This window comes from Phyllosticta citribraziliensis (genome assembly GCF_038025025.1).
Source record: "Phyllosticta citribraziliensis strain CPC 17464 chromosome Unknown J3D65scaffold_14, whole genome shotgun sequence".
Lineage (NCBI taxonomy): Eukaryota > Fungi > Ascomycota > Dothideomycetes > Botryosphaeriales > Phyllostictaceae > Phyllosticta > Phyllosticta citribraziliensis.
In genome coordinates, this window is record NW_027117351.1 from 103737 (window position 1) to 120297 (window position 16561).

General features: G+C 56.9%; 8 protein-coding genes across 8 annotated transcripts; 4 read left to right on the top strand and 4 right to left on the bottom strand.

Annotated features, from left to right (window-relative positions):
* Nucleotides 1-22: 22 nt before the first annotated feature.
* Nucleotides 23-2275, bottom strand: J3D65DRAFT_147974 (class I alpha-mannosidase-like protein). The gene has a single exon (XM_066794060.1). It carries the CDS (start codon nucleotides 1998-2000, stop codon nucleotides 216-218), a length of 1785 nt encoding a protein of 594 aa, XP_066650412.1. The 5' UTR covers nucleotides 2001-2275; the 3' UTR covers nucleotides 23-215.
* On the top strand, nucleotides 2276-3467 carry J3D65DRAFT_147975 (mediator complex, subunit Med20). Its single transcript, XM_066794061.1, has 3 exons — nucleotides 2276-2534; nucleotides 2596-2627; nucleotides 2675-3467. Exons 2-3 carry the CDS (start codon nucleotides 2611-2613, stop codon nucleotides 3342-3344), a joined length of 687 nt encoding a protein of 228 aa, XP_066650413.1. The 5' UTR covers nucleotides 2276-2534; nucleotides 2596-2610; the 3' UTR covers nucleotides 3345-3467.
* A 433-nt stretch (nucleotides 3468-3900) lies between these two features.
* On the bottom strand, nucleotides 3901-5315 carry J3D65DRAFT_147909 (putative esterase). The gene is made up of 3 exons (XM_066794058.1): nucleotides 4634-5315; nucleotides 4446-4550; nucleotides 3901-4384 (listed from the first exon to the last, which is right to left on the bottom strand). Exons 1-3 carry the CDS (start codon nucleotides 4949-4951, stop codon nucleotides 4022-4024), a joined length of 786 nt encoding a protein of 261 aa, XP_066650414.1. The 5' UTR covers nucleotides 4952-5315; the 3' UTR covers nucleotides 3901-4021.
* A 2223-nt stretch (nucleotides 5316-7538) lies between these two features.
* Nucleotides 7539-8624, bottom strand: J3D65DRAFT_147905 (uncharacterized protein). Its single transcript, XM_066794057.1, has 2 exons — nucleotides 8098-8624; nucleotides 7539-8048 (listed from the first exon to the last, which is right to left on the bottom strand). Exons 1-2 carry the CDS (start codon nucleotides 8362-8364, stop codon nucleotides 7689-7691), a joined length of 627 nt encoding a protein of 208 aa, XP_066650415.1. The 5' UTR covers nucleotides 8365-8624; the 3' UTR covers nucleotides 7539-7688.
* A 30-nt stretch (nucleotides 8625-8654) lies between these two features.
* Nucleotides 8655-9742, top strand: J3D65DRAFT_640416 (uncharacterized protein). Its single transcript, XM_066801788.1, has 3 exons — nucleotides 8655-9059; nucleotides 9150-9322; nucleotides 9382-9742. The coding sequence occupies exons 1-3, from the start codon at nucleotides 8885-8887 to the stop codon at nucleotides 9400-9402; spliced, it is 369 nt and encodes a 122-aa protein (XP_066650416.1). The 5' UTR covers nucleotides 8655-8884; the 3' UTR covers nucleotides 9403-9742.
* A 205-nt stretch (nucleotides 9743-9947) lies between these two features.
* Nucleotides 9948-10151, top strand: J3D65DRAFT_526826 (Rhodanese-like domain-containing protein; the record flags this gene model as incomplete). The annotated part of the gene is made up of 1 exon (XM_066796648.1): nucleotides 9948-10151. A coding segment is annotated over one exon (204 nt), but the record flags the coding sequence as incomplete, so codon positions are not given.
* A 2691-nt stretch (nucleotides 10152-12842) lies between these two features.
* J3D65DRAFT_640421 (nucleolar complex-associated protein-domain-containing protein) lies at nucleotides 12843-14988 on the bottom strand. Its single transcript, XM_066801789.1, has one exon. The coding sequence runs from the start codon at nucleotides 14971-14973 to the stop codon at nucleotides 12934-12936; it is 2040 nt and encodes a 679-aa protein (XP_066650418.1). The 5' UTR covers nucleotides 14974-14988; the 3' UTR covers nucleotides 12843-12933.
* A 139-nt stretch (nucleotides 14989-15127) lies between these two features.
* J3D65DRAFT_640422 (60S ribosome subunit biogenesis protein Nip7) lies at nucleotides 15128-16142 on the top strand. Its single transcript, XM_066801790.1, has 2 exons — nucleotides 15128-15599; nucleotides 15648-16142. Exons 1-2 carry the CDS (start codon nucleotides 15153-15155, stop codon nucleotides 15774-15776), a joined length of 576 nt encoding a protein of 191 aa, XP_066650419.1. The 5' UTR covers nucleotides 15128-15152; the 3' UTR covers nucleotides 15777-16142.
* Nucleotides 16143-16561: the final 419 nt, after the last annotated feature.

Here is a 16561-nt window from a genome sequence, read left to right on the forward strand (position 1 = left end):
TTGAAGCCGGACACAGTGTCATGATGATGATGCATTCGGTGATGCTCTTATTTGCCCTGCCCTGCTCTGCCCTGCCCCGCCCCAGGCGTCTGCAATCCACTCGCGCTTCTACCCTATGCCAAATCCCAAATCGCTCCGTCTCTCCAAACCAAGGAAGCGCCCAAACGCCAGACCAAATGCCCATCAATCAACCGCAGTCCACGCTGCCGCCCGTTCTAGCTACGAGCCCTCAAAAAGGGATGCGCCTCCGTGTTAAACACCCACTCATCCAAGCTGACGACGTCGGGCTCGCTAAACAGCAAATAGTAATACTTGAGCGTCTCGGCGGTCCAAAAGCTCTCGCACGAGTCGACCTGGCCCGGGTTGCCCGGGTCGGCGACGTTGCTGATGGCGGCGTTGCCAATGTCGGTCGTCGTGTGGTTGACGACGGCCTTGAACATGTTCCAGCCCTTGTCCTGCAGGACCTGGTCGCCGCTGATGCGGTACATGATGAAGACGGACTCGATGGCCTCGGGCCGCAGCATGTAGCGCGGGTCGGTGTAGGCCGTGAAGCCCGGCGGGAGGTGCTGGCTTTCGATGTAGTCCTTGATGACTTGGGGGTCTTTCTTGCCCGTGCGCTCGCCCACGGCTTCGTGCCACCGCGTCTGGTTCCATTTGCAGTCGTCGTCGCCCGGCTGGTCGCACGGCACCACTTGCAGGATCTCGGGCATGATGCCCGTCGGCGTCGACTCGTACGCCCAGATGCAGCCGTCGGTCAGCGCGCGCGCGACCTGGAGGTCCTGAGGGCGATTGAATATCTTGGCCGCGATGCCGACCATGCCGCCGGCGAAGCACGTCAAGTGCTGACCCTCGGGATCGAGGATGACCTTGGTGCCGGCCATATAGCGGATGGTTCCCGAGAATAGGAGATCCAGGTTTTGCGGGTTCAGCGGCCGGAAGAACATGTGCTTTTTGGCCGCTTCTATGGCGTCGATAAACATGCGCTTGTACTGCTCCACCACGCCGCCGAGCAGCAGGTACTCCTTGGGGAGGTATTCGTACAGCGAGTCGGCCATGGCGCCAAAGGTGAAGGATCGGTCGTACGTCAAACTCTTCTTCCTCGGATTGACGCTGATGGGCCACAGCCCTTTGACCTTGGTGTCGTCCTGCTGCGCCTCGAATTCGTCCGTGATCCGCGCAATGGCGTCGTAGTACTTGGGGTTGCCCGTGAGTTGGGACAGCCGGGTGAATTCCATGCTCAAGGATCCAATCTCGGCCACGACCGCAGAGGAGCCAGCTTCTTGCGTCGCGCCGTTGACGCCCTTGCGCCTCCAATCCCACCGCGTTATGGGAAACCGGTTCGGCGTGTCAAAGGCGCGATATAGCATCTCGCCCATTTCCGTCGCCTTTTGCAGCAGAATGGGGTACTTCTTCCCGCTCAAATCGTATGCGGACAAGAGCCCTCCCAGGTACCGAATGGTCGTCTCAAAAACATTAAGGTATCCCATGTCCGAGGTGGAAAAATCAATCCGCTTCAACGCCTTGACGGCCATTTCGAATTCGTCATGCAACCCCATTATCCAGAGGGTATCGAGTGAATCAACCAGCGTTGCGCCCCACCCACCAAACGTGTTTTTAAACTGGCCGGACAAGGGAGCCAGCTCGTCCTGCAGCCAGGCATACTTTTTGTAACCTTCCCACGAATGCACAAACGTCTCCTTGACAATGGAAAGCCGCCTCTCTCTTTCGATTCGGTGCTCGGGCGTCTCGCCAGCAAAACGGTCGTACTGAATCCTGGGAATGGTGGTGGGCCGCGCCGTGGGCAGCGGCCGGTACGAAGTTACGGGGAACTTTTCGGTGACGGATCCCCAGCGGATGGGTTTTTGGAGCTCGCGATCCGCGTACGAGCGCAGCGGTACCGGGCTCGGCGGCTCCCGCACGGATAGGTTGGAAACATGGTAGAGAGTGAGGATGGCGAAGACGGCCGTGACGAGGAGCAGGGTGGACCTGCGGGGAGGCATGTTGAGGGCGACTATTTAGAGGGAGAAAGAGGGAGCATAGGTAACGACTGGAGAAAGCCAGGTTTAAGAAGAGCGATGGTGAGGACGGGGTCACAGTAGTGGGAGCTTGGCGGTTTTGGCCTGGCGTTGATGTAGGTTTGACCTGGGACCGGAGGTGGCGGACCGGGCAGCTTGGCGGGAGGTGAAGCTGAGCAAAGGAATGCAGAATTAAGAGAGAAAGGGGATTGACGACGATGGTGGTGTAGGAAATGCCCTAGACGGAGAAGAGAAAGAGAGTTGTTCAGGAGAACGACCAAAGAGGCTGTGACGCAGCAAGCAACAAGGGTCGTGGGGAAGCGAGCAGTGGACGTGGACAGCCTTGTGTCCCCCTATGGCAGCGATGGGCGCCGCCATACATGACGACCGACCACATTTGCTCGTGTTGGCCGTGTATACGGTCAGGCATGGTGGAGCAGCTCCACGTCCTCAGCCGCTGGATGGCTGGTCCCCGCCAAGACGACCGGACCTCCACCACTGCACGCGCCGCAAGCTATCGTGAGCTCCCACCTCACTTCCCCACAGCACATGGCCTAGGTTTCACTTTCCACCACGACAGCTTCATCTCCAAGTCATGTCTCAGGTCACTGCGTGCGTCCCCTCTGTCTGTCGTCTCCAGTCGCTAACCCAACCTCCAGCATTTACTTCATCCCCGCCGGCCCCAGTGCCCCAGCGCTGTCCAGCCTCGTCGACCGCTTTATTCGCGCCTACGATCCCACCCCCTCTGGCCCCTTCCAGCTGCATCACCGCCTCTTCCGCTCCATGCCCACCTCGCCCACGGACAAGTCTCCCCCGACTCTGCAGCATGTCCTGTTCCTCGGCCACTATTCCGAGAGCGCCTTTGTACACATTGTGCCCAACGGAGGCCAGGCAGACCCCAACGCCACAATCATCGCCATCCCGCCTGCACAAATGGAGCCCTACAGCAACCTGCTCAATCTCAAATTCGGCGCGCTGTGGATGTACAGAATGGGATCCCAGCTTTCCGGGGGCACGTCCTACACCGCTGGAGATTTTACAGTCCGGATTGGTGAGTTGAGGGAGATGCGCGGCCAAATGCTCACGCGGGGCACAATCATTTGCATTCAATCTGCAGGCCAGCCCGAGGACGCCACGATCAAAACCGAGTCTGCTGGAGAGGAACGGCCAGACTTGCAAGCCAAACAGGCTGCTGTCCGAGAAATCTGGTCCAAATTCGCCGTCCCAGGTGCCAAGGAATTCATGACGATGCGGGAGCCTGGCAACGACGAAAACCCTTCCTTCGACGAAGTTCGACTCTGGTGCGAAGTCCTGCACCTGCAAAAATGAGCTTCAGCGGCTCATGCCAGCATGTCCCGACGCGTCTACGGAGCCTGAAGCGCGGATGAGACGCAAAATGGCCGACCTTTCATTCCCGTGTACCTTTTGCATATCCATTGTCAAGTCGGCCAACCTGAAACCAGGACAAAACGCGGCTCTCAGATTGACGGCCCGCAAGGGCTTGCTCCGCCGCGGCATTAGTCTACGCACAAGCCAGCTCCAGATGCCTTTTGCGCTGCCATGACCTGTCTGAGGCTAGTTGTGGCCACCATCCTCTCGAGGTAGGTCTGTAAGCAGCCGGTAGCTTGTGCATGGATCCTGCATTTGCGGCGTGGGATATCGCCAGACGCGTCTGATCGCTGGTGTCGGCACAGATGTCGACGGCCGAGCTACCAGTTTCACTACGAAAAGACAAGACGGCCAGGTTGTTTTCAAACAAACCATGTCGTGTCAAGACTTGAGCGTGCGCTAAGTCGACGTGTGCTGATTCATCTGCTCATGGCCTGGAATTCAACAGTCGAGGAAATGCCGATATTCTCTGGATGGCATTCCAGCTACTTCTGTGTAAGTTTGCTTCGGGAGTCTGAGGTGTAGCAGTGGTATTTCCGAAATTTCGTTCTTCGGCCAGACAAAGTACCTGCTTTGAGGTGCCTCTTATTGCTATCTTTCTAGAATGGAGCACTCCTTCACGACTCTCCCGGAAAGTAAAACGTGCCCTCCTCAAAAGCCGTCACGATCTTCTCCTCGGGCTGCGTCCACTGTCCCAACTCGCTGGCCTTGTCACTCTTGTTCATCAGCCACGACACCATGTTTCCAAACACTTCGCCGCCCGCCACGTTCAGATGCGTATTGTCGTCGTCGACGCGGTTATATCTGTGCGCATTGTCCTCGCCAATGGCGTTGAGGTAGCTGACCGACGCCTCGTTCAAGTCGAGCGCCAAGACGCCATTCTCCTGCGCTACGGCGAGCGTGGCGCTGCGCTGCTCTGCCAAGTCCTCCTTCACCTTGCCGCCGCTGAAGCTGCGGCGCGACAGCGGAGTTATGAGGATCTGGCCGGGTGGCGTGTGGTTAGCGCAAGCGGGAGGAGATCTGGAAAGGGGTGATGCTCACTGGGTTGCCGCCCGCGTCCTTGACTTCTTGGGCGAATTTCTTGAGGTTGGCCGAGTACTGCTCGAGCGTGACGCCGCTGTCGTCTTTCTGGTCGTTGTGGCCAAACTGCTCTCCGTCAGCGACCAATCCCAAACTCGACAGAAGAAGAAATCCCCCAACAACACAACGAGGGGACAAAAGAGACACACCTGTATCGTCACCCAAACGCTCTTACTCCCCTTGTTATCCTTGATCTCCCCCAGCACCTCGTCCCAGTCGCCGTCCTCTCGAAAACTCGCCGTCGTCGCGCCGTTGTGTCCGTAGTTCTTCCCCGACGCGCCGCCCGTCAACGTCTTGTCCAGGAAGCCGTCGCCCCAGCCGCCGCCCGAGCCGGACGGCGACGCCGTCGTCGAGTCGCCGGCGAGCACGAAGTAGCCGGGGTTGGCAGCGGCGCGGGGGATGAGGTTGACGGGGGATGCGGCGGCGAGGGCGGGCAGGAGGGAGAGGAGACGCGATGGGAGATGCATGGTGGTTGGTGATGATGTGGGAGTGTTGTTTGTGTTTATAAATTTGTTGCGTCGATTCCTCCGCTCTTCTCTTCTCTTTTCTCTTTTCTTTTCTTTTCTTTCCTGTGCTCTTTTTTCGCTCTGTCTCAAGGCACCCACGCAGGCAGGCCTGCCCTCTTTATGCACCGCACCCCTCTACACACAGATCGTCCACACAAACGGTCCCTTCCCTGCTCTGCTCTGCGTGCTCTGCTCTGCCCTGCACAGCGCACCGCAGCGGTTCAGTCCGGTCCCCTCGTCTCGCTTGGTTCCTTCCTTTCTGGGCGGCCAGGGTGGGTGCCTGAGATCTACTCTTTAACCCTCCCTCCCTCGCTCGTGTCTGCAAGCAAGCAATCAAGCACACCACACGCGCTCCCCCCGTCCTCAGGCGGAAAGCCAAGGCAAGATGGGCGCGCGCGCTTCAGTGAACGAGGCAGCACTCCAAACACGTCTGTCCGTCCGTCCGCTCCTCTGGTCGAGCCTCAAGCGAGCGAGTAAGCGCGCTCAAAAAAGCAAACGCCCCACTTATTTCTCCTGTCGTCGCAGGTTGCCCGTGCCCGGCGCAGACGGTTCCTTTCTGGGCCGCTCGCTTAGGATGCGTAGATGAGAGGAGTGTTTGGGGATGGTCGCGCACGGACCCGAGGATAGACGAGGTGGTTGGCGGTTGGCCTTGATAAACGATGGTGGATGATGGGTGGTTGATGGCAATGAATGCCTTCTTCCCTACTGCTTTCCGCGCTCCCTCAATCAATCAATCGTCCTGTCGCGTTGACTGTTCAGCCGCAGCAGGAGAAACAGCAGTCGAAGCCCGGATACAAAGAGAAGCGATTCGCCTGCTGGCTGGCTGAATGGCTGGCTTCAGATATAAGCGCCGTCCGTCCGTCCGTCTGTCCGTCAACCCGTCGGCAAATTCAAAAGAACGTCTTTATTTTCCGTCGGTATAGGATGTCTGTCAATGCGTACGTACACAGATCGACAAGGTGAAAATCATTGACGGAAAATCTCTCGCCTATGTATACCCCAATCCAGCAGCTGGATAAATACCTACGTGCGTGCGTGCGAGGAGAGGAGCGGTGACGTGGGTCGCGTATACAGTACCTACCTACCAGTAAAGCGAATGAACTACCTCTTACCGGCCTGGAGACGTATGGGCGGGACGGCTGCGTGCGCGCGGTGCATCATGCAAGGTCGTGCAAGGCGACGCGTGACCTGACCTCGACCCCGAATCGTCACTTCCACCACCATTACCACTATTACCTTTCCCACACCACGCGGATGGTTGACCAACATCTACGTCCGCGCAGCTTCGGGTCATTCAATTTTTTCCCACGCATACACTACGGACAGAAGATGTCGTGCGCGTCAGAGACAGAGATAGAGGGAGCCGCGTTTGTAAGTGCTTCCATAATGCGAACCTACGGAGCCGAGCCATGCGCCTGCTAAACGAAGCAATGGAAGCAAGGTGTGGAGGGCGAGGGGGTGGAGGCAATTGGTTGGTTGGTTGGAAGGTAAAAATAGATGATGAGAGCGGCGGCGGCGGCGGCAACGAGGCTTAGTCCCATCTGCTGAATCGATAGACTCTGTTGATGTAGGTTGGTAGGTGGATAGAGACTCACGGCGGCTGCGTCCCCTGCACTGAGTTTTCGATGTTTTGTATCGTGTGCCGACGGCCTGCTACAGGAGGAAGAGAAGAACACTGCGGAAAGACAGCAGTGCCGTGTACAAAGAGACAGGAGAGGAAGCGCAAAAAGAGACGAGAGAAGAAAGCCTGCCTGTACGCGGATAGCTATCGTGGCGGTCAGTTCAAGCATAGCAGCCTACCAGCATCTACCCTGCGAGACACTACAAACCCTGCCGCCCATCTCGCTGTGGTGGTGTGGTGGTGGTGCAGTTTGTGCTTGCTTCCTCGCCGAGTGTCGCGAATTGTCGGTCACCAAGGTCTGATCGGTGCAGGTAGGCCGCGTACTGTCCTGTCCTGCCCTGTACACGGCGAGTAAGCGGCACAGCAAACACTTCAACTGACCTTTGGCATTCAGTGAACCAAACCGCCGCCTCCGCATAGGCGCACGACAGTCCCCTTGCCCGCAAATTCAACATTCTCGAGGGCCGTGTCGGAAACTGGCCGCAATGGAGCTTGGATCAGCTTAGATTGTGTTCCTCAGCGTCGTCGTCGTCTTCGTCAGACAGGCGCTTTGCTAAGAGAAAGAGCGAGAGCCTTGCTACGTCACGGCGAGACAAAAAGCTGCTGTCTCTTTCTCTGGTTCACTGACGAGCGCTTCGGCGCATTGCTTCTGACAGGGAAGGCCGTTATGCCGCAGCGTCTGCCCTTTTGTCGAAACAGAGGATCCGCGAGAGGCGTAAGTAGGGCTGGCTATGTTTTTTGGCACAACTGGTTGAATGGCAGCACGATAGCTGGACATGCGGGAATCGCAATGGGAGGGCCATCAACGAACGTAGGCTCGATGGGTTGAGGGGGTGTCTGGGTCACGAAAAGTAGACGGAAAGACAACGATGCGCGATAGTGATAGGCGTGGCGTGGCGTGTAGACGCCCGTTTCATGGACCGCCGCAGCGGCGGCAGATGAACATGGCCGGCCGATAACGCGGAGGCGCTAGATTGGACAAGCGCAAAACAGGTGCATCTTTTTGGCCAGACGGAAGGAAAGGTGTTGCGGGGTAGTTGTATCTTGAGTTGTGATATGGGGGCTAGCCGGTTCAGGCTATTTGATGCGTCCATGTCGGCAAAAAGGCCAGTGTGTGGCTGACGACGTCTCTGGCTTGGTGGACGACGGAAAGGATATCAATGGTGCGAATGAATGGCGAGAGTGGGTAGTGATGAAAAGGAGCCGTCTCGAACGTCGAGGCCAATAGACGGCGCATGATAAGCGGCGGGTCGTAGATCTTGCAATACTGACCGGTATATGGCAGAACCATGCCGTTTCGCGAGCAGCAGGGTTGCCAAGCTTCAAGTGTTGTCGATGAAGGATTTGGTGGAAGTCAGAGGCCGACTTCTGTGCGTAGCGTCGAGCACAAGGACAGTTCCGAGGTGTTTTGAAGAAGAAGAAGCATTCGACAAAAATCTGGATGAGATGAGCGAGGGCGGGCCGGTCCGTGGCAAAGGGACCCTGCCTTTGGTAGATGGAAAGGTGGAGAGGTTGCCGAAGAGGGTTGCCAGGCTAGACCCTGGGTTCGTTGCATATCGACGTTCGACAGCTCAATGCCATGATGTGACCGGTCAGCGAAGGTGATGCGACGCGGACGAGGTGATGGAAATGTGGGCAGCGAGCGAGTCTCGACCGCTGACGTCGACAGGGGAACAAAGAGTGAAACTCGGAGAACAGAGGTTGGAGGAGAGGAAAAACATTGTTCCCGCGTCGGAGGTCCCCGCTCGAGCATCTCACTCCACAATCAGCCAAGTCGCCACGCCGTCTCACGCGATGACCTCTCCACCATCTGCTGGCCTCTCCCTTTGCTCATTCAGTCCAACCCGGCGCGTCTTCGTTTTTCTGGGCCTGAAGAATTCTCGGGCAATGCAGGAGACGCGCATGCAGACTCTCTGATGAGCCTTGCGTGCAGTAGTAGCCCATCATCAGCCGACTGTTGCGAGATGCAGACGACTGCGTATTAGCTGCCAATGGCCATATATCAATTTCAGCCTCTGCCCGTGTCATCTGCCATCTCCAGCATCCAAATCCATCTCGATTCTTGTATAGCCGAGGATCCCGATCGACAGCCTTGACCTCATACCCCGTCGTCTCCGCATCCTCAAACGGCAATCCAGCATTGCACCGCCTCCTCTCCACATACACTACGCTAGCCGCCTCACCTCAAAGGAACGCGCAGTCACCTGTCCTAGCGTGCCTTGATTACGTCCATCTCTCTCCACTCTCGAGGCGCTCGACTATTTACCCCGACCATGGCTCCCCGTCCGTTTTCCACTGCCGCCCGTGTCCACCCCGCAATCCCCGTCTTCCACCCCCAGATTGTCGCCAAGATGCAATCCTCTGTCGCCTCGCCTTCGTCCGCAGCTTCAAGAGTGAAGATGCTCGGTCGTCGAGTTGCTCTGCCAGCTACTGGCGTCCTCGCCTTGGGTACGTTACGCCACCCATCTCCCACGCCTCCCGTCTCCGAGTCCTCCGCCAGGCTTCTTGTCGAAACTATTGCTAACGCCATCATCGTAGGCGTCGCTGTCTCTGCCTACGTCGACAAGCGCCGCGCATACTCCAGCCCTGCCGCCTCACAAGCACATACGCTCGCCGACCAACAGCAAAAGGAGCGCAACGCCGCCCTCACCGCCGCATACGGCGACCGCTCCAGCCTAGAAGACATCCAAAAGGCCATGGAGATGTATGAGGTAAGGAGCTCATTCTTGAAGCGCTGGCATTCTTGAACACTTGCTAATGAGCCATCCAGGACTCAACAGAGCAAAGATGATTGCTCCTCTGCCATTCCGCGATACCTCCTTTCTTTTTTCGGCGTCATATCATTTGGGCGTTAGTCACGTCCTGTAGCGTTGGATGACTTGGGATCTTGGGCGTTGGGAAAACAGTGCCGCAGTGCATGCATGATGGGACGGCGTTTGGCTTGTAGGAGCTGCGCGTGAAGAGCGACAGCTCGACGATTTTGGTCTTGTCATTACTCTTGTCTCGAGCCACGCTGGCCGACCTGAAAAGGCGGCGGCGATGGGAGAATCCACCCTTGACTGTGCTTGTGCCTTCCTTGCTCTTCTGTTGGTCGCGTGCCTCGTAAAACTGACCGAATCTTGGCTGCGCTGTTTCGATTCATGCAGACGGTGAACTGACTTGGTGTCGTGGCAGAAAGTTCATCCGCGTTAGGTTGCCGCACGTTTGCAGTCCAATGGCCCCCAACTCGGCCATGACTAATCTGTGGGGAAACAGCTGGATCCCCGACAACCTCCGACGTGACGACGACGACTGACGACTCGACTCGACTCGACTCGGAAATCTCTCGCACCCATCATGTCCAAGTCCTTCCTCATCGACGTGCGCTCGCCCGAAGAGTTCGCCACGGGCGGCATCGATGGCGCCATCAACATCGAGTACACCAACATCAGCCAGCTCGCAGCGGACCCGCGCGTGGAAAGAGGCGACGACATCACCCTCTACTGCCGGTCTGGCCGCCGGTCAGCCATTGCCCTCGACACGCTCAAGTCGCTCGGCTTCCGCAAGGCTCGTGACATTGGCAACTTGGAGGAGGCCCAAGAGACGCTGCAACGCGAGAAGGAGGTCAAGGCGAAGCCTGCGCCGGAGCCTGTGCCCAGCGACGTCGATGAGCACCCTGCGTCCAAGGAATCGTTGGAGAGCTCAACCAAGACGCTTTTGGATGGGTTGAGGGCTTTGGAGTAGGCGAAAGGTGTCGTTGGCATGATGAGGCCATCGGAAAATCGCCGGCATGGCGTGAAAGAGCTTGGAGTTGTTGAGGTCCGGGTGGAGAGTGTAGCTTCGGCCTTCAGCCTCTGGCGCCAGCCCCTCTGTACGATGCCGGTCGAGAAACTCCGAGTCAAACAGACCCGACGGACAGTCGCAGCGGAATCGCCAATTTTCAACGTTTTCGTCCGAGCATCAATGCGGGACTCGTCACGACCAATTGCATCCTGGACCGCTGATGTTTGCCCTCCGCCTGCAACCTTCCGCCTGAGCTGAAGCGATTGCGGACTTCATTCTTTTGTAACAGAATAGGCACGTTGCAGCCGGAGATGCTTATCCGCTCGCTTGCCCTGGTCGCCCCCGATGCGCGCGTCTCCCGAAACGAACGCGGAGGACTTGGACCGTCGACTCTGTGGAGTCGTGGGAAAGCTTTTCCTTCAGAGTCTGCGGACACTCTCGGTGTTGCACCGCAGCCCGCCGAATATCTTCAGCATAGACACAATCAAATCGCGGGTGTGGCTTGGCTACATCTGTTCAGCATCCGCCGTTGACGCATGGAAAAGAAAGACCTTCAGATTCATGCATCCACCGGTCCTGTCCATGACACTATTGGAAAGTACCGTCCGAAAGAATCATCGACAGCGCAAGGCACAGCGTCAACCATGTTCCTGTACCCTCGACGCCTTCTCCCCAAGACGGGACGGAGCTAATTGGCGCGGGTCCCCAGACCGTACGCGCCTGAAGAAAGCTCGCACCAAGCACCTCCTCCAGCCCTGTGCGACGAGCAGCGCGCCCGTCACTGGCCAACGATGCTGCACGCAGCCGCCCTCGCCGTGGCCCGCGCGCCGCAGCGACCCTTGTCCGGGCGCAAGGCCCTCTCCCACACCTCATCGCTCGATCGCGCTTTTCTGCCCGTTCCTGCAGGCTTTTGGCTCCTTTGCGCTCATCGTCGGGCCCTGAGATCGCATGCTCCAGCCTACCCACCGCGCCGGTCGTCGGATCCTGCGTGGGCGTCCGGGTTCTGGGGAGGCAGCGACGATACCGGGGTTGGTGGCCGTGCTGGTGCGCGATGCAGAGGCTATGCGGGCGAGGCGCTGTGGAACCATGTCGTGCTACGGTTGGCGGTGGCCCTTGACAGGAGTTGGACCGCCTGGCTGCTGCGGTGAAGATTGATGGTCTTTTGCCCATGTCTATATTTGCCTTTTTTTCTCGCCAGACTGCTTCCTGATGGACCTGATTTCATCGTTCCGTATCATGCGATGGGCTCTGACGCGCGCAAGTGGAATTCTTCTCCTCCCTCTTCAGCAGCTGCACACGAGGGACGCTCTTACGCAACCGCACTCTTCTCTTCCCCTTCTCTCTTCTTCACCTTCCGGTCGCGACGCTCCTTTCTCTGCCCTTAGCCGCCCGAGCGCTTAGTGCAGAAGCAGTCGCCAGCTCCGTCCTTGGATGTTTTGGCTTTTCTGCTTCGACGCTTCTTCCTTTGCAAGCGAGTGCACGAGGAAGGCTGCCTCGCTACGCTACAGTATGCCACCTTTTGGTCTCAGGGGCGGGACTAGACAGCGTCTGTATGCTTCCTAATCGAGTGAGGATATGATGCAACAGCTTGCGTGCTAGCCAGCAGGCAGGTAGGCTATACGGGCAAAAATATATCTTCCTTTGCGCTCCACGGTTGCTCCTTGCTCTGGGGGGCTGTCGTGAGCGTGCGTCTTCAGCGTCGTGCGTAGACGCGGCACGTCATGCAACGCCACTTCTTCGAGCACTGCAGCTACTTACCTACATACCTACCTAGCTAAGTATCCAAACAGAAGGGAGACCAGGGAGAACGCGAACGGCTGGGCGTGCGGCATCATCTGCTTTTGTCATTGTGGGGGCGTGGGGTGCGCGACGGGATGCCGAAAAACATCTATATCATCCTACGTTGAACAGATGTCTATATGCATGTGTCTACATTGTGCAGACTGGCAGGCTAGCATGACGGGAAGCGGTCCATACATTGATCTACGTATCTTTGAAGTTCGTTCGTTGCCAGGACATTTATCTGTCAGTCTGGGGGTCCGCCCGATAGTTCCATAGTGCGAGTATTGCTATGGATGATGCCATTGTTGCTGAGCGTTGATTACCTTACCTCTACCACTTTAGTGCTTCAAAACTGCAAACGCGAGAACAAGAACGGTAAAACAGTGCCGCGCCTATGCTCCTGCCTGCCTACCAGACGGCCACCATCTATTTCTTCCATCTCGTTGTAATCCAGCTTTTGACATTTGGTTCTGGGCTGAAGAGGTGGCTTAAGTAGGTAGGAATTGGTGTGATGGATGTCGAGATTGGACGGAAGCACTGGCTCTGTTATTGCTTGCTTTGCGGTAAGCAGCAGCCAGAGGAAGCAGTGAGAATCATGTGGTATGCTGCTGGGCTATGGATTGGTTGGGAACCACCCCTATTTGGTGTCTTGATCACTGTTGCTGACACATGGCGAATGCGTTATGAGGAACGAGAATTTACGCTTCTTTTTATTTTCTCCACGTCTCCAACCCACGTGCACATCTACACACGTCCCTGGTATCTATATTCCATCACACTACGACCCCTTCAACACCTCCACAACATTCTTCTCCACCCCCTTATACGCCTCCCTAACCGCAGGACTGAAATGATGCCGCAGCAGGTGGCCCTCCCAGACGGTACTCGCAAACGGATTGCTAGCCTCGAGCCGGCCGCGGCCGCCCGCCAGCAGAGGGTCCCACACGCCATCGCCCTTGCGCTCCTCCGTGTTCCACAGCGCGGCGACCTTGCGGCCGTGCACGCGCGTCACCTTGTTGAGCAGCGCGAGCAGGGCGCGGGTCGACTTCTCGGGCAGGTGGAGCGAGGCCGTGAGCAGGGTCTTGGTGAAGGCGGCGAGGCGGGTGGGCGGCACGGCGCGGATGGCCGTGTTGGCGGGGAGGAGAGTCGAGGAGAGGGCGCGGAGGAGGAGGACCGCGGTCGTCGAGGCGTTGACTTTGTTGTTTGCGGTCGGGGTTGAGATTGATGGGTCGGGGAGGTGCAGCGATTGCGCCGACAGCTCGATGTCGGCGTTGAGCGACGCGGGATACAGCGTCCGGTACAGATGCGTGATGAAGAAGTCCAGGTCCAAGTGCAGCCCCGATGCCGCCTTGGTGGCGTCTTGACCCTGCAGCAAGGCAAAGGCCGTGATGACGCAGAGCAGCGACTCGCGCGTGGCGTTGCGTGCAGCAATGGACGCGGCGTCGGCATCATTCTCCACATCCTCGTCTACCGTGTCGAGCTCCTCAGCGTCGGTGATGAGGTCCTTGAGAGCTTCGAGAATGTCGCCGAAAAAGTCTTGGTTGATGAGGTGCGAGTACCTCGCCAGGCCTTCGAGCACGGCACCCATGAGGCTGGGCGCTCGCGACTTGAGGATGCGAAAGTACGTGACGAAGACGAGCTTGAGCGACTCGGATTGCATGCGGTCGCGCTCTTCGTGGCTGACGGCGGCGTCTGCCTCCTTCATTTCTTTTTCGATTGACTTTTGCTCCTTCATGAGCTTGCGCTGCTTCTTGGTGCGGAACTCTTTCTTGTAACTCTTCTTGCCTCTCGGCCTGTCTTCTTCTACCTTGTCGATCCTGTCGTATGAACCCTTGGAGGAGAACTCGGAGAGAAGGCGCAGGTGTAGGAAGGTGTTGAGAACCGATTCGTGGACATTGTAATGCCGGGCCTTGATCATCCTTGTAATCATCTGGACGGCCTCCAGCGAAGCGTTGCCATCCTCGTCTTCTTCAAACAGCTTTTCAATTGTTGACCGGCACTTGGCAAAGTCTGCATCGATGGACTTGGTGCTGAGCTTGTCGACCAGAATCTTGAGCAAGTCGCCGCGAAAGTTGAAGTGCGGGACTTGAAGGAGTAAGTTGCAAGCGCAGCCGATTGCTACAGTCGCCAGGCTTCGCAAATCCTCGGGGGCATCCTGCTTGCTATTCTTTGCGCATTTTGCCAACGCGGAAAGATAGTCCTTGTATCCGTGTACCAAGCTTTGCTCAAACGACCTGAGCCTCTTGACGTCCTTGGAAAGTTTCTCTTTCAACGCATCGTCTCCCATGGCCCTGATCCTATACCCTGGAATGATGTCCTTGTAAACGGCAGCCTGCGTCGCCAGCGCCAACTTTTTGATCGTGACATTGCTCGAATCCGCAATATGAGCCAATTGCTTCAAGCCGCCGACGTGCTCCTCGGGATCCTCGTTGATCGTCTCGGCAAATTTCGCCAGCTCTTCCTTGGCCTCGAATATTTGCTGTCGCAGTGTCTTGACCGGTTTGGTTTCCTCCTCTTCCTCGACTTCTTCAGACTCTCCCTCGTCGCTTGATGTGCCGAGAAAGCTGTCATTGTCCACCTCTTCCGACTTTTCCGGCTCCGGCACTGCGAGTTGTTGAATCAACCCATCTGGCGTCTTGATTGGCAGCCTGTTTGCATCCTTCTTCTTCTCGTGTTTGCGCGGGCGCTGCTCGTAATCCTGCTCTGCGTCCCAACCAGCCGTGACTTTTCCGTGCCTTGATTTGGCAGGCGTTTGGGTAGCGAATTTGTCGTCGGCCGACTCGGGCGGCGATAAGCGGCGTCTTTTGGCGGCAGGCATCGTGGTGGGCGAAATTCTGCTGCGGAGGTGGTTTGGCGTCGCGGCGGCCAGAAAAAATCCCAGGGCAGCGCGCGCGATCAGAGGGCGGTGAGACTTTCTGCCGGCGGCAGCCAAGCCATGACCAAAAAGTTATTTCGACATCCAACATCTCAAACACCATCCCACCCGGCAATCTCAAAATGCGGTCTCTCACGGAAGACGAGACCAAGACGCTCTTCGAGAAGCTTGCCAACTACACCGGGCGCTCCCTCAACAACCTCATCGCGCCTGCCGTCACCTCGGGCGACTCCAAGCACGACGAACGCTACGTCTTTCGCATTCAAAAGGACCGCGTCTACTACGTTCGCGAATCCATTGCCAACCTCGCCACCAGCGTCGCTCGCCTCAACCTGCTCTCCCTCGGCACCTGTGTTGGCAAGTTCACCAAGACGGGCAAGTTCCGCCTGCACATCACCGCTCTGGACGCAATCGCCCCCCATGCTCGCTACAAGGTGTGGATCAAGCCCAACGGCGAGATGCCGTTCTTGTACGGTGGAAATGTTTTGAAGGCGCACGTGGGAAGATGGAGTGAGGACTGTCCCGAGCATCAGGGAGTCGTGGTTTATGCCATGGATGACACGCCGCTGGTACGTTTGAGCGACATTCTCTGCAACATTGCGACTAACTAGTACCAGGGATTTGGCGTCACATCTAGATCGACTGCCGAAGCGAGACGTCTGGATCCTACCGGCATTGCTACATTCAGGCAAGCCGACATTGGCGAGTATCTCAGAGAGGAAGACACGCTCTTCACCACGACTTGAGCTGTTTTACAAAGCTCGTTTCGTCCGGTCAGAATACCCACGCCTGAGAAGTGGCGTACCAAAGGCAAATCGAGGGTGGTTTCTTGGATGGCGGAAGCAAAACGGGGTCAAAAGTTACTGCTGGATTACAATGTGAAAGAAAGAGAGGGGGGCATTGGGCGGCGTTTGTAGGCGCGTCGGACAGGGACTACTGCCATCTTACTGAATTCATACCACGAAATGTGTACCTTTTTTCTTCAAACTTTTGGCTCTTGCATCTTGCATTGACTTAATTTGGACCTCACCGCTGAGCCTGTTGTAACTCAGCAGCCAGCTTCCCTTGAGGATGTCTCTTTAGCAAGTCTCGGTATCGGCAACAGAAACGAGGCAACCGGATATCCGGTCAACAGTGCTCACTCGCTCGCTTGCAACAAGTGATGAAGACCCCGCGATCAATAGACTGACGATGTATTTTTAAAATCTCTTGCTACCCCTGCTCGCCGAGCATCAAAAAAGGAGGAAAACAAACACGAAACCAAAAGCAACGGGGAAAAGCAACATCAACAAACGCTCCTGCGTCAAAGACTCATCATCTACCCGCCCACCCGCAGTAACCGACAAAATACCCGAAATGTATGTACACGACTGATTTAGATGGTGTGCTTTCTTTTCCGAGTACGCGTTTGCGAAATGAAGAAAAAGAAAAAGAAAGTAAAGGTGAGAGACGCCAACGCTGCGCATCATCGTCTTCATATTACACCTCCGTACTCCAGTTGTTTCTTTCCTTTCTTTGTGTTCCTTCTGTT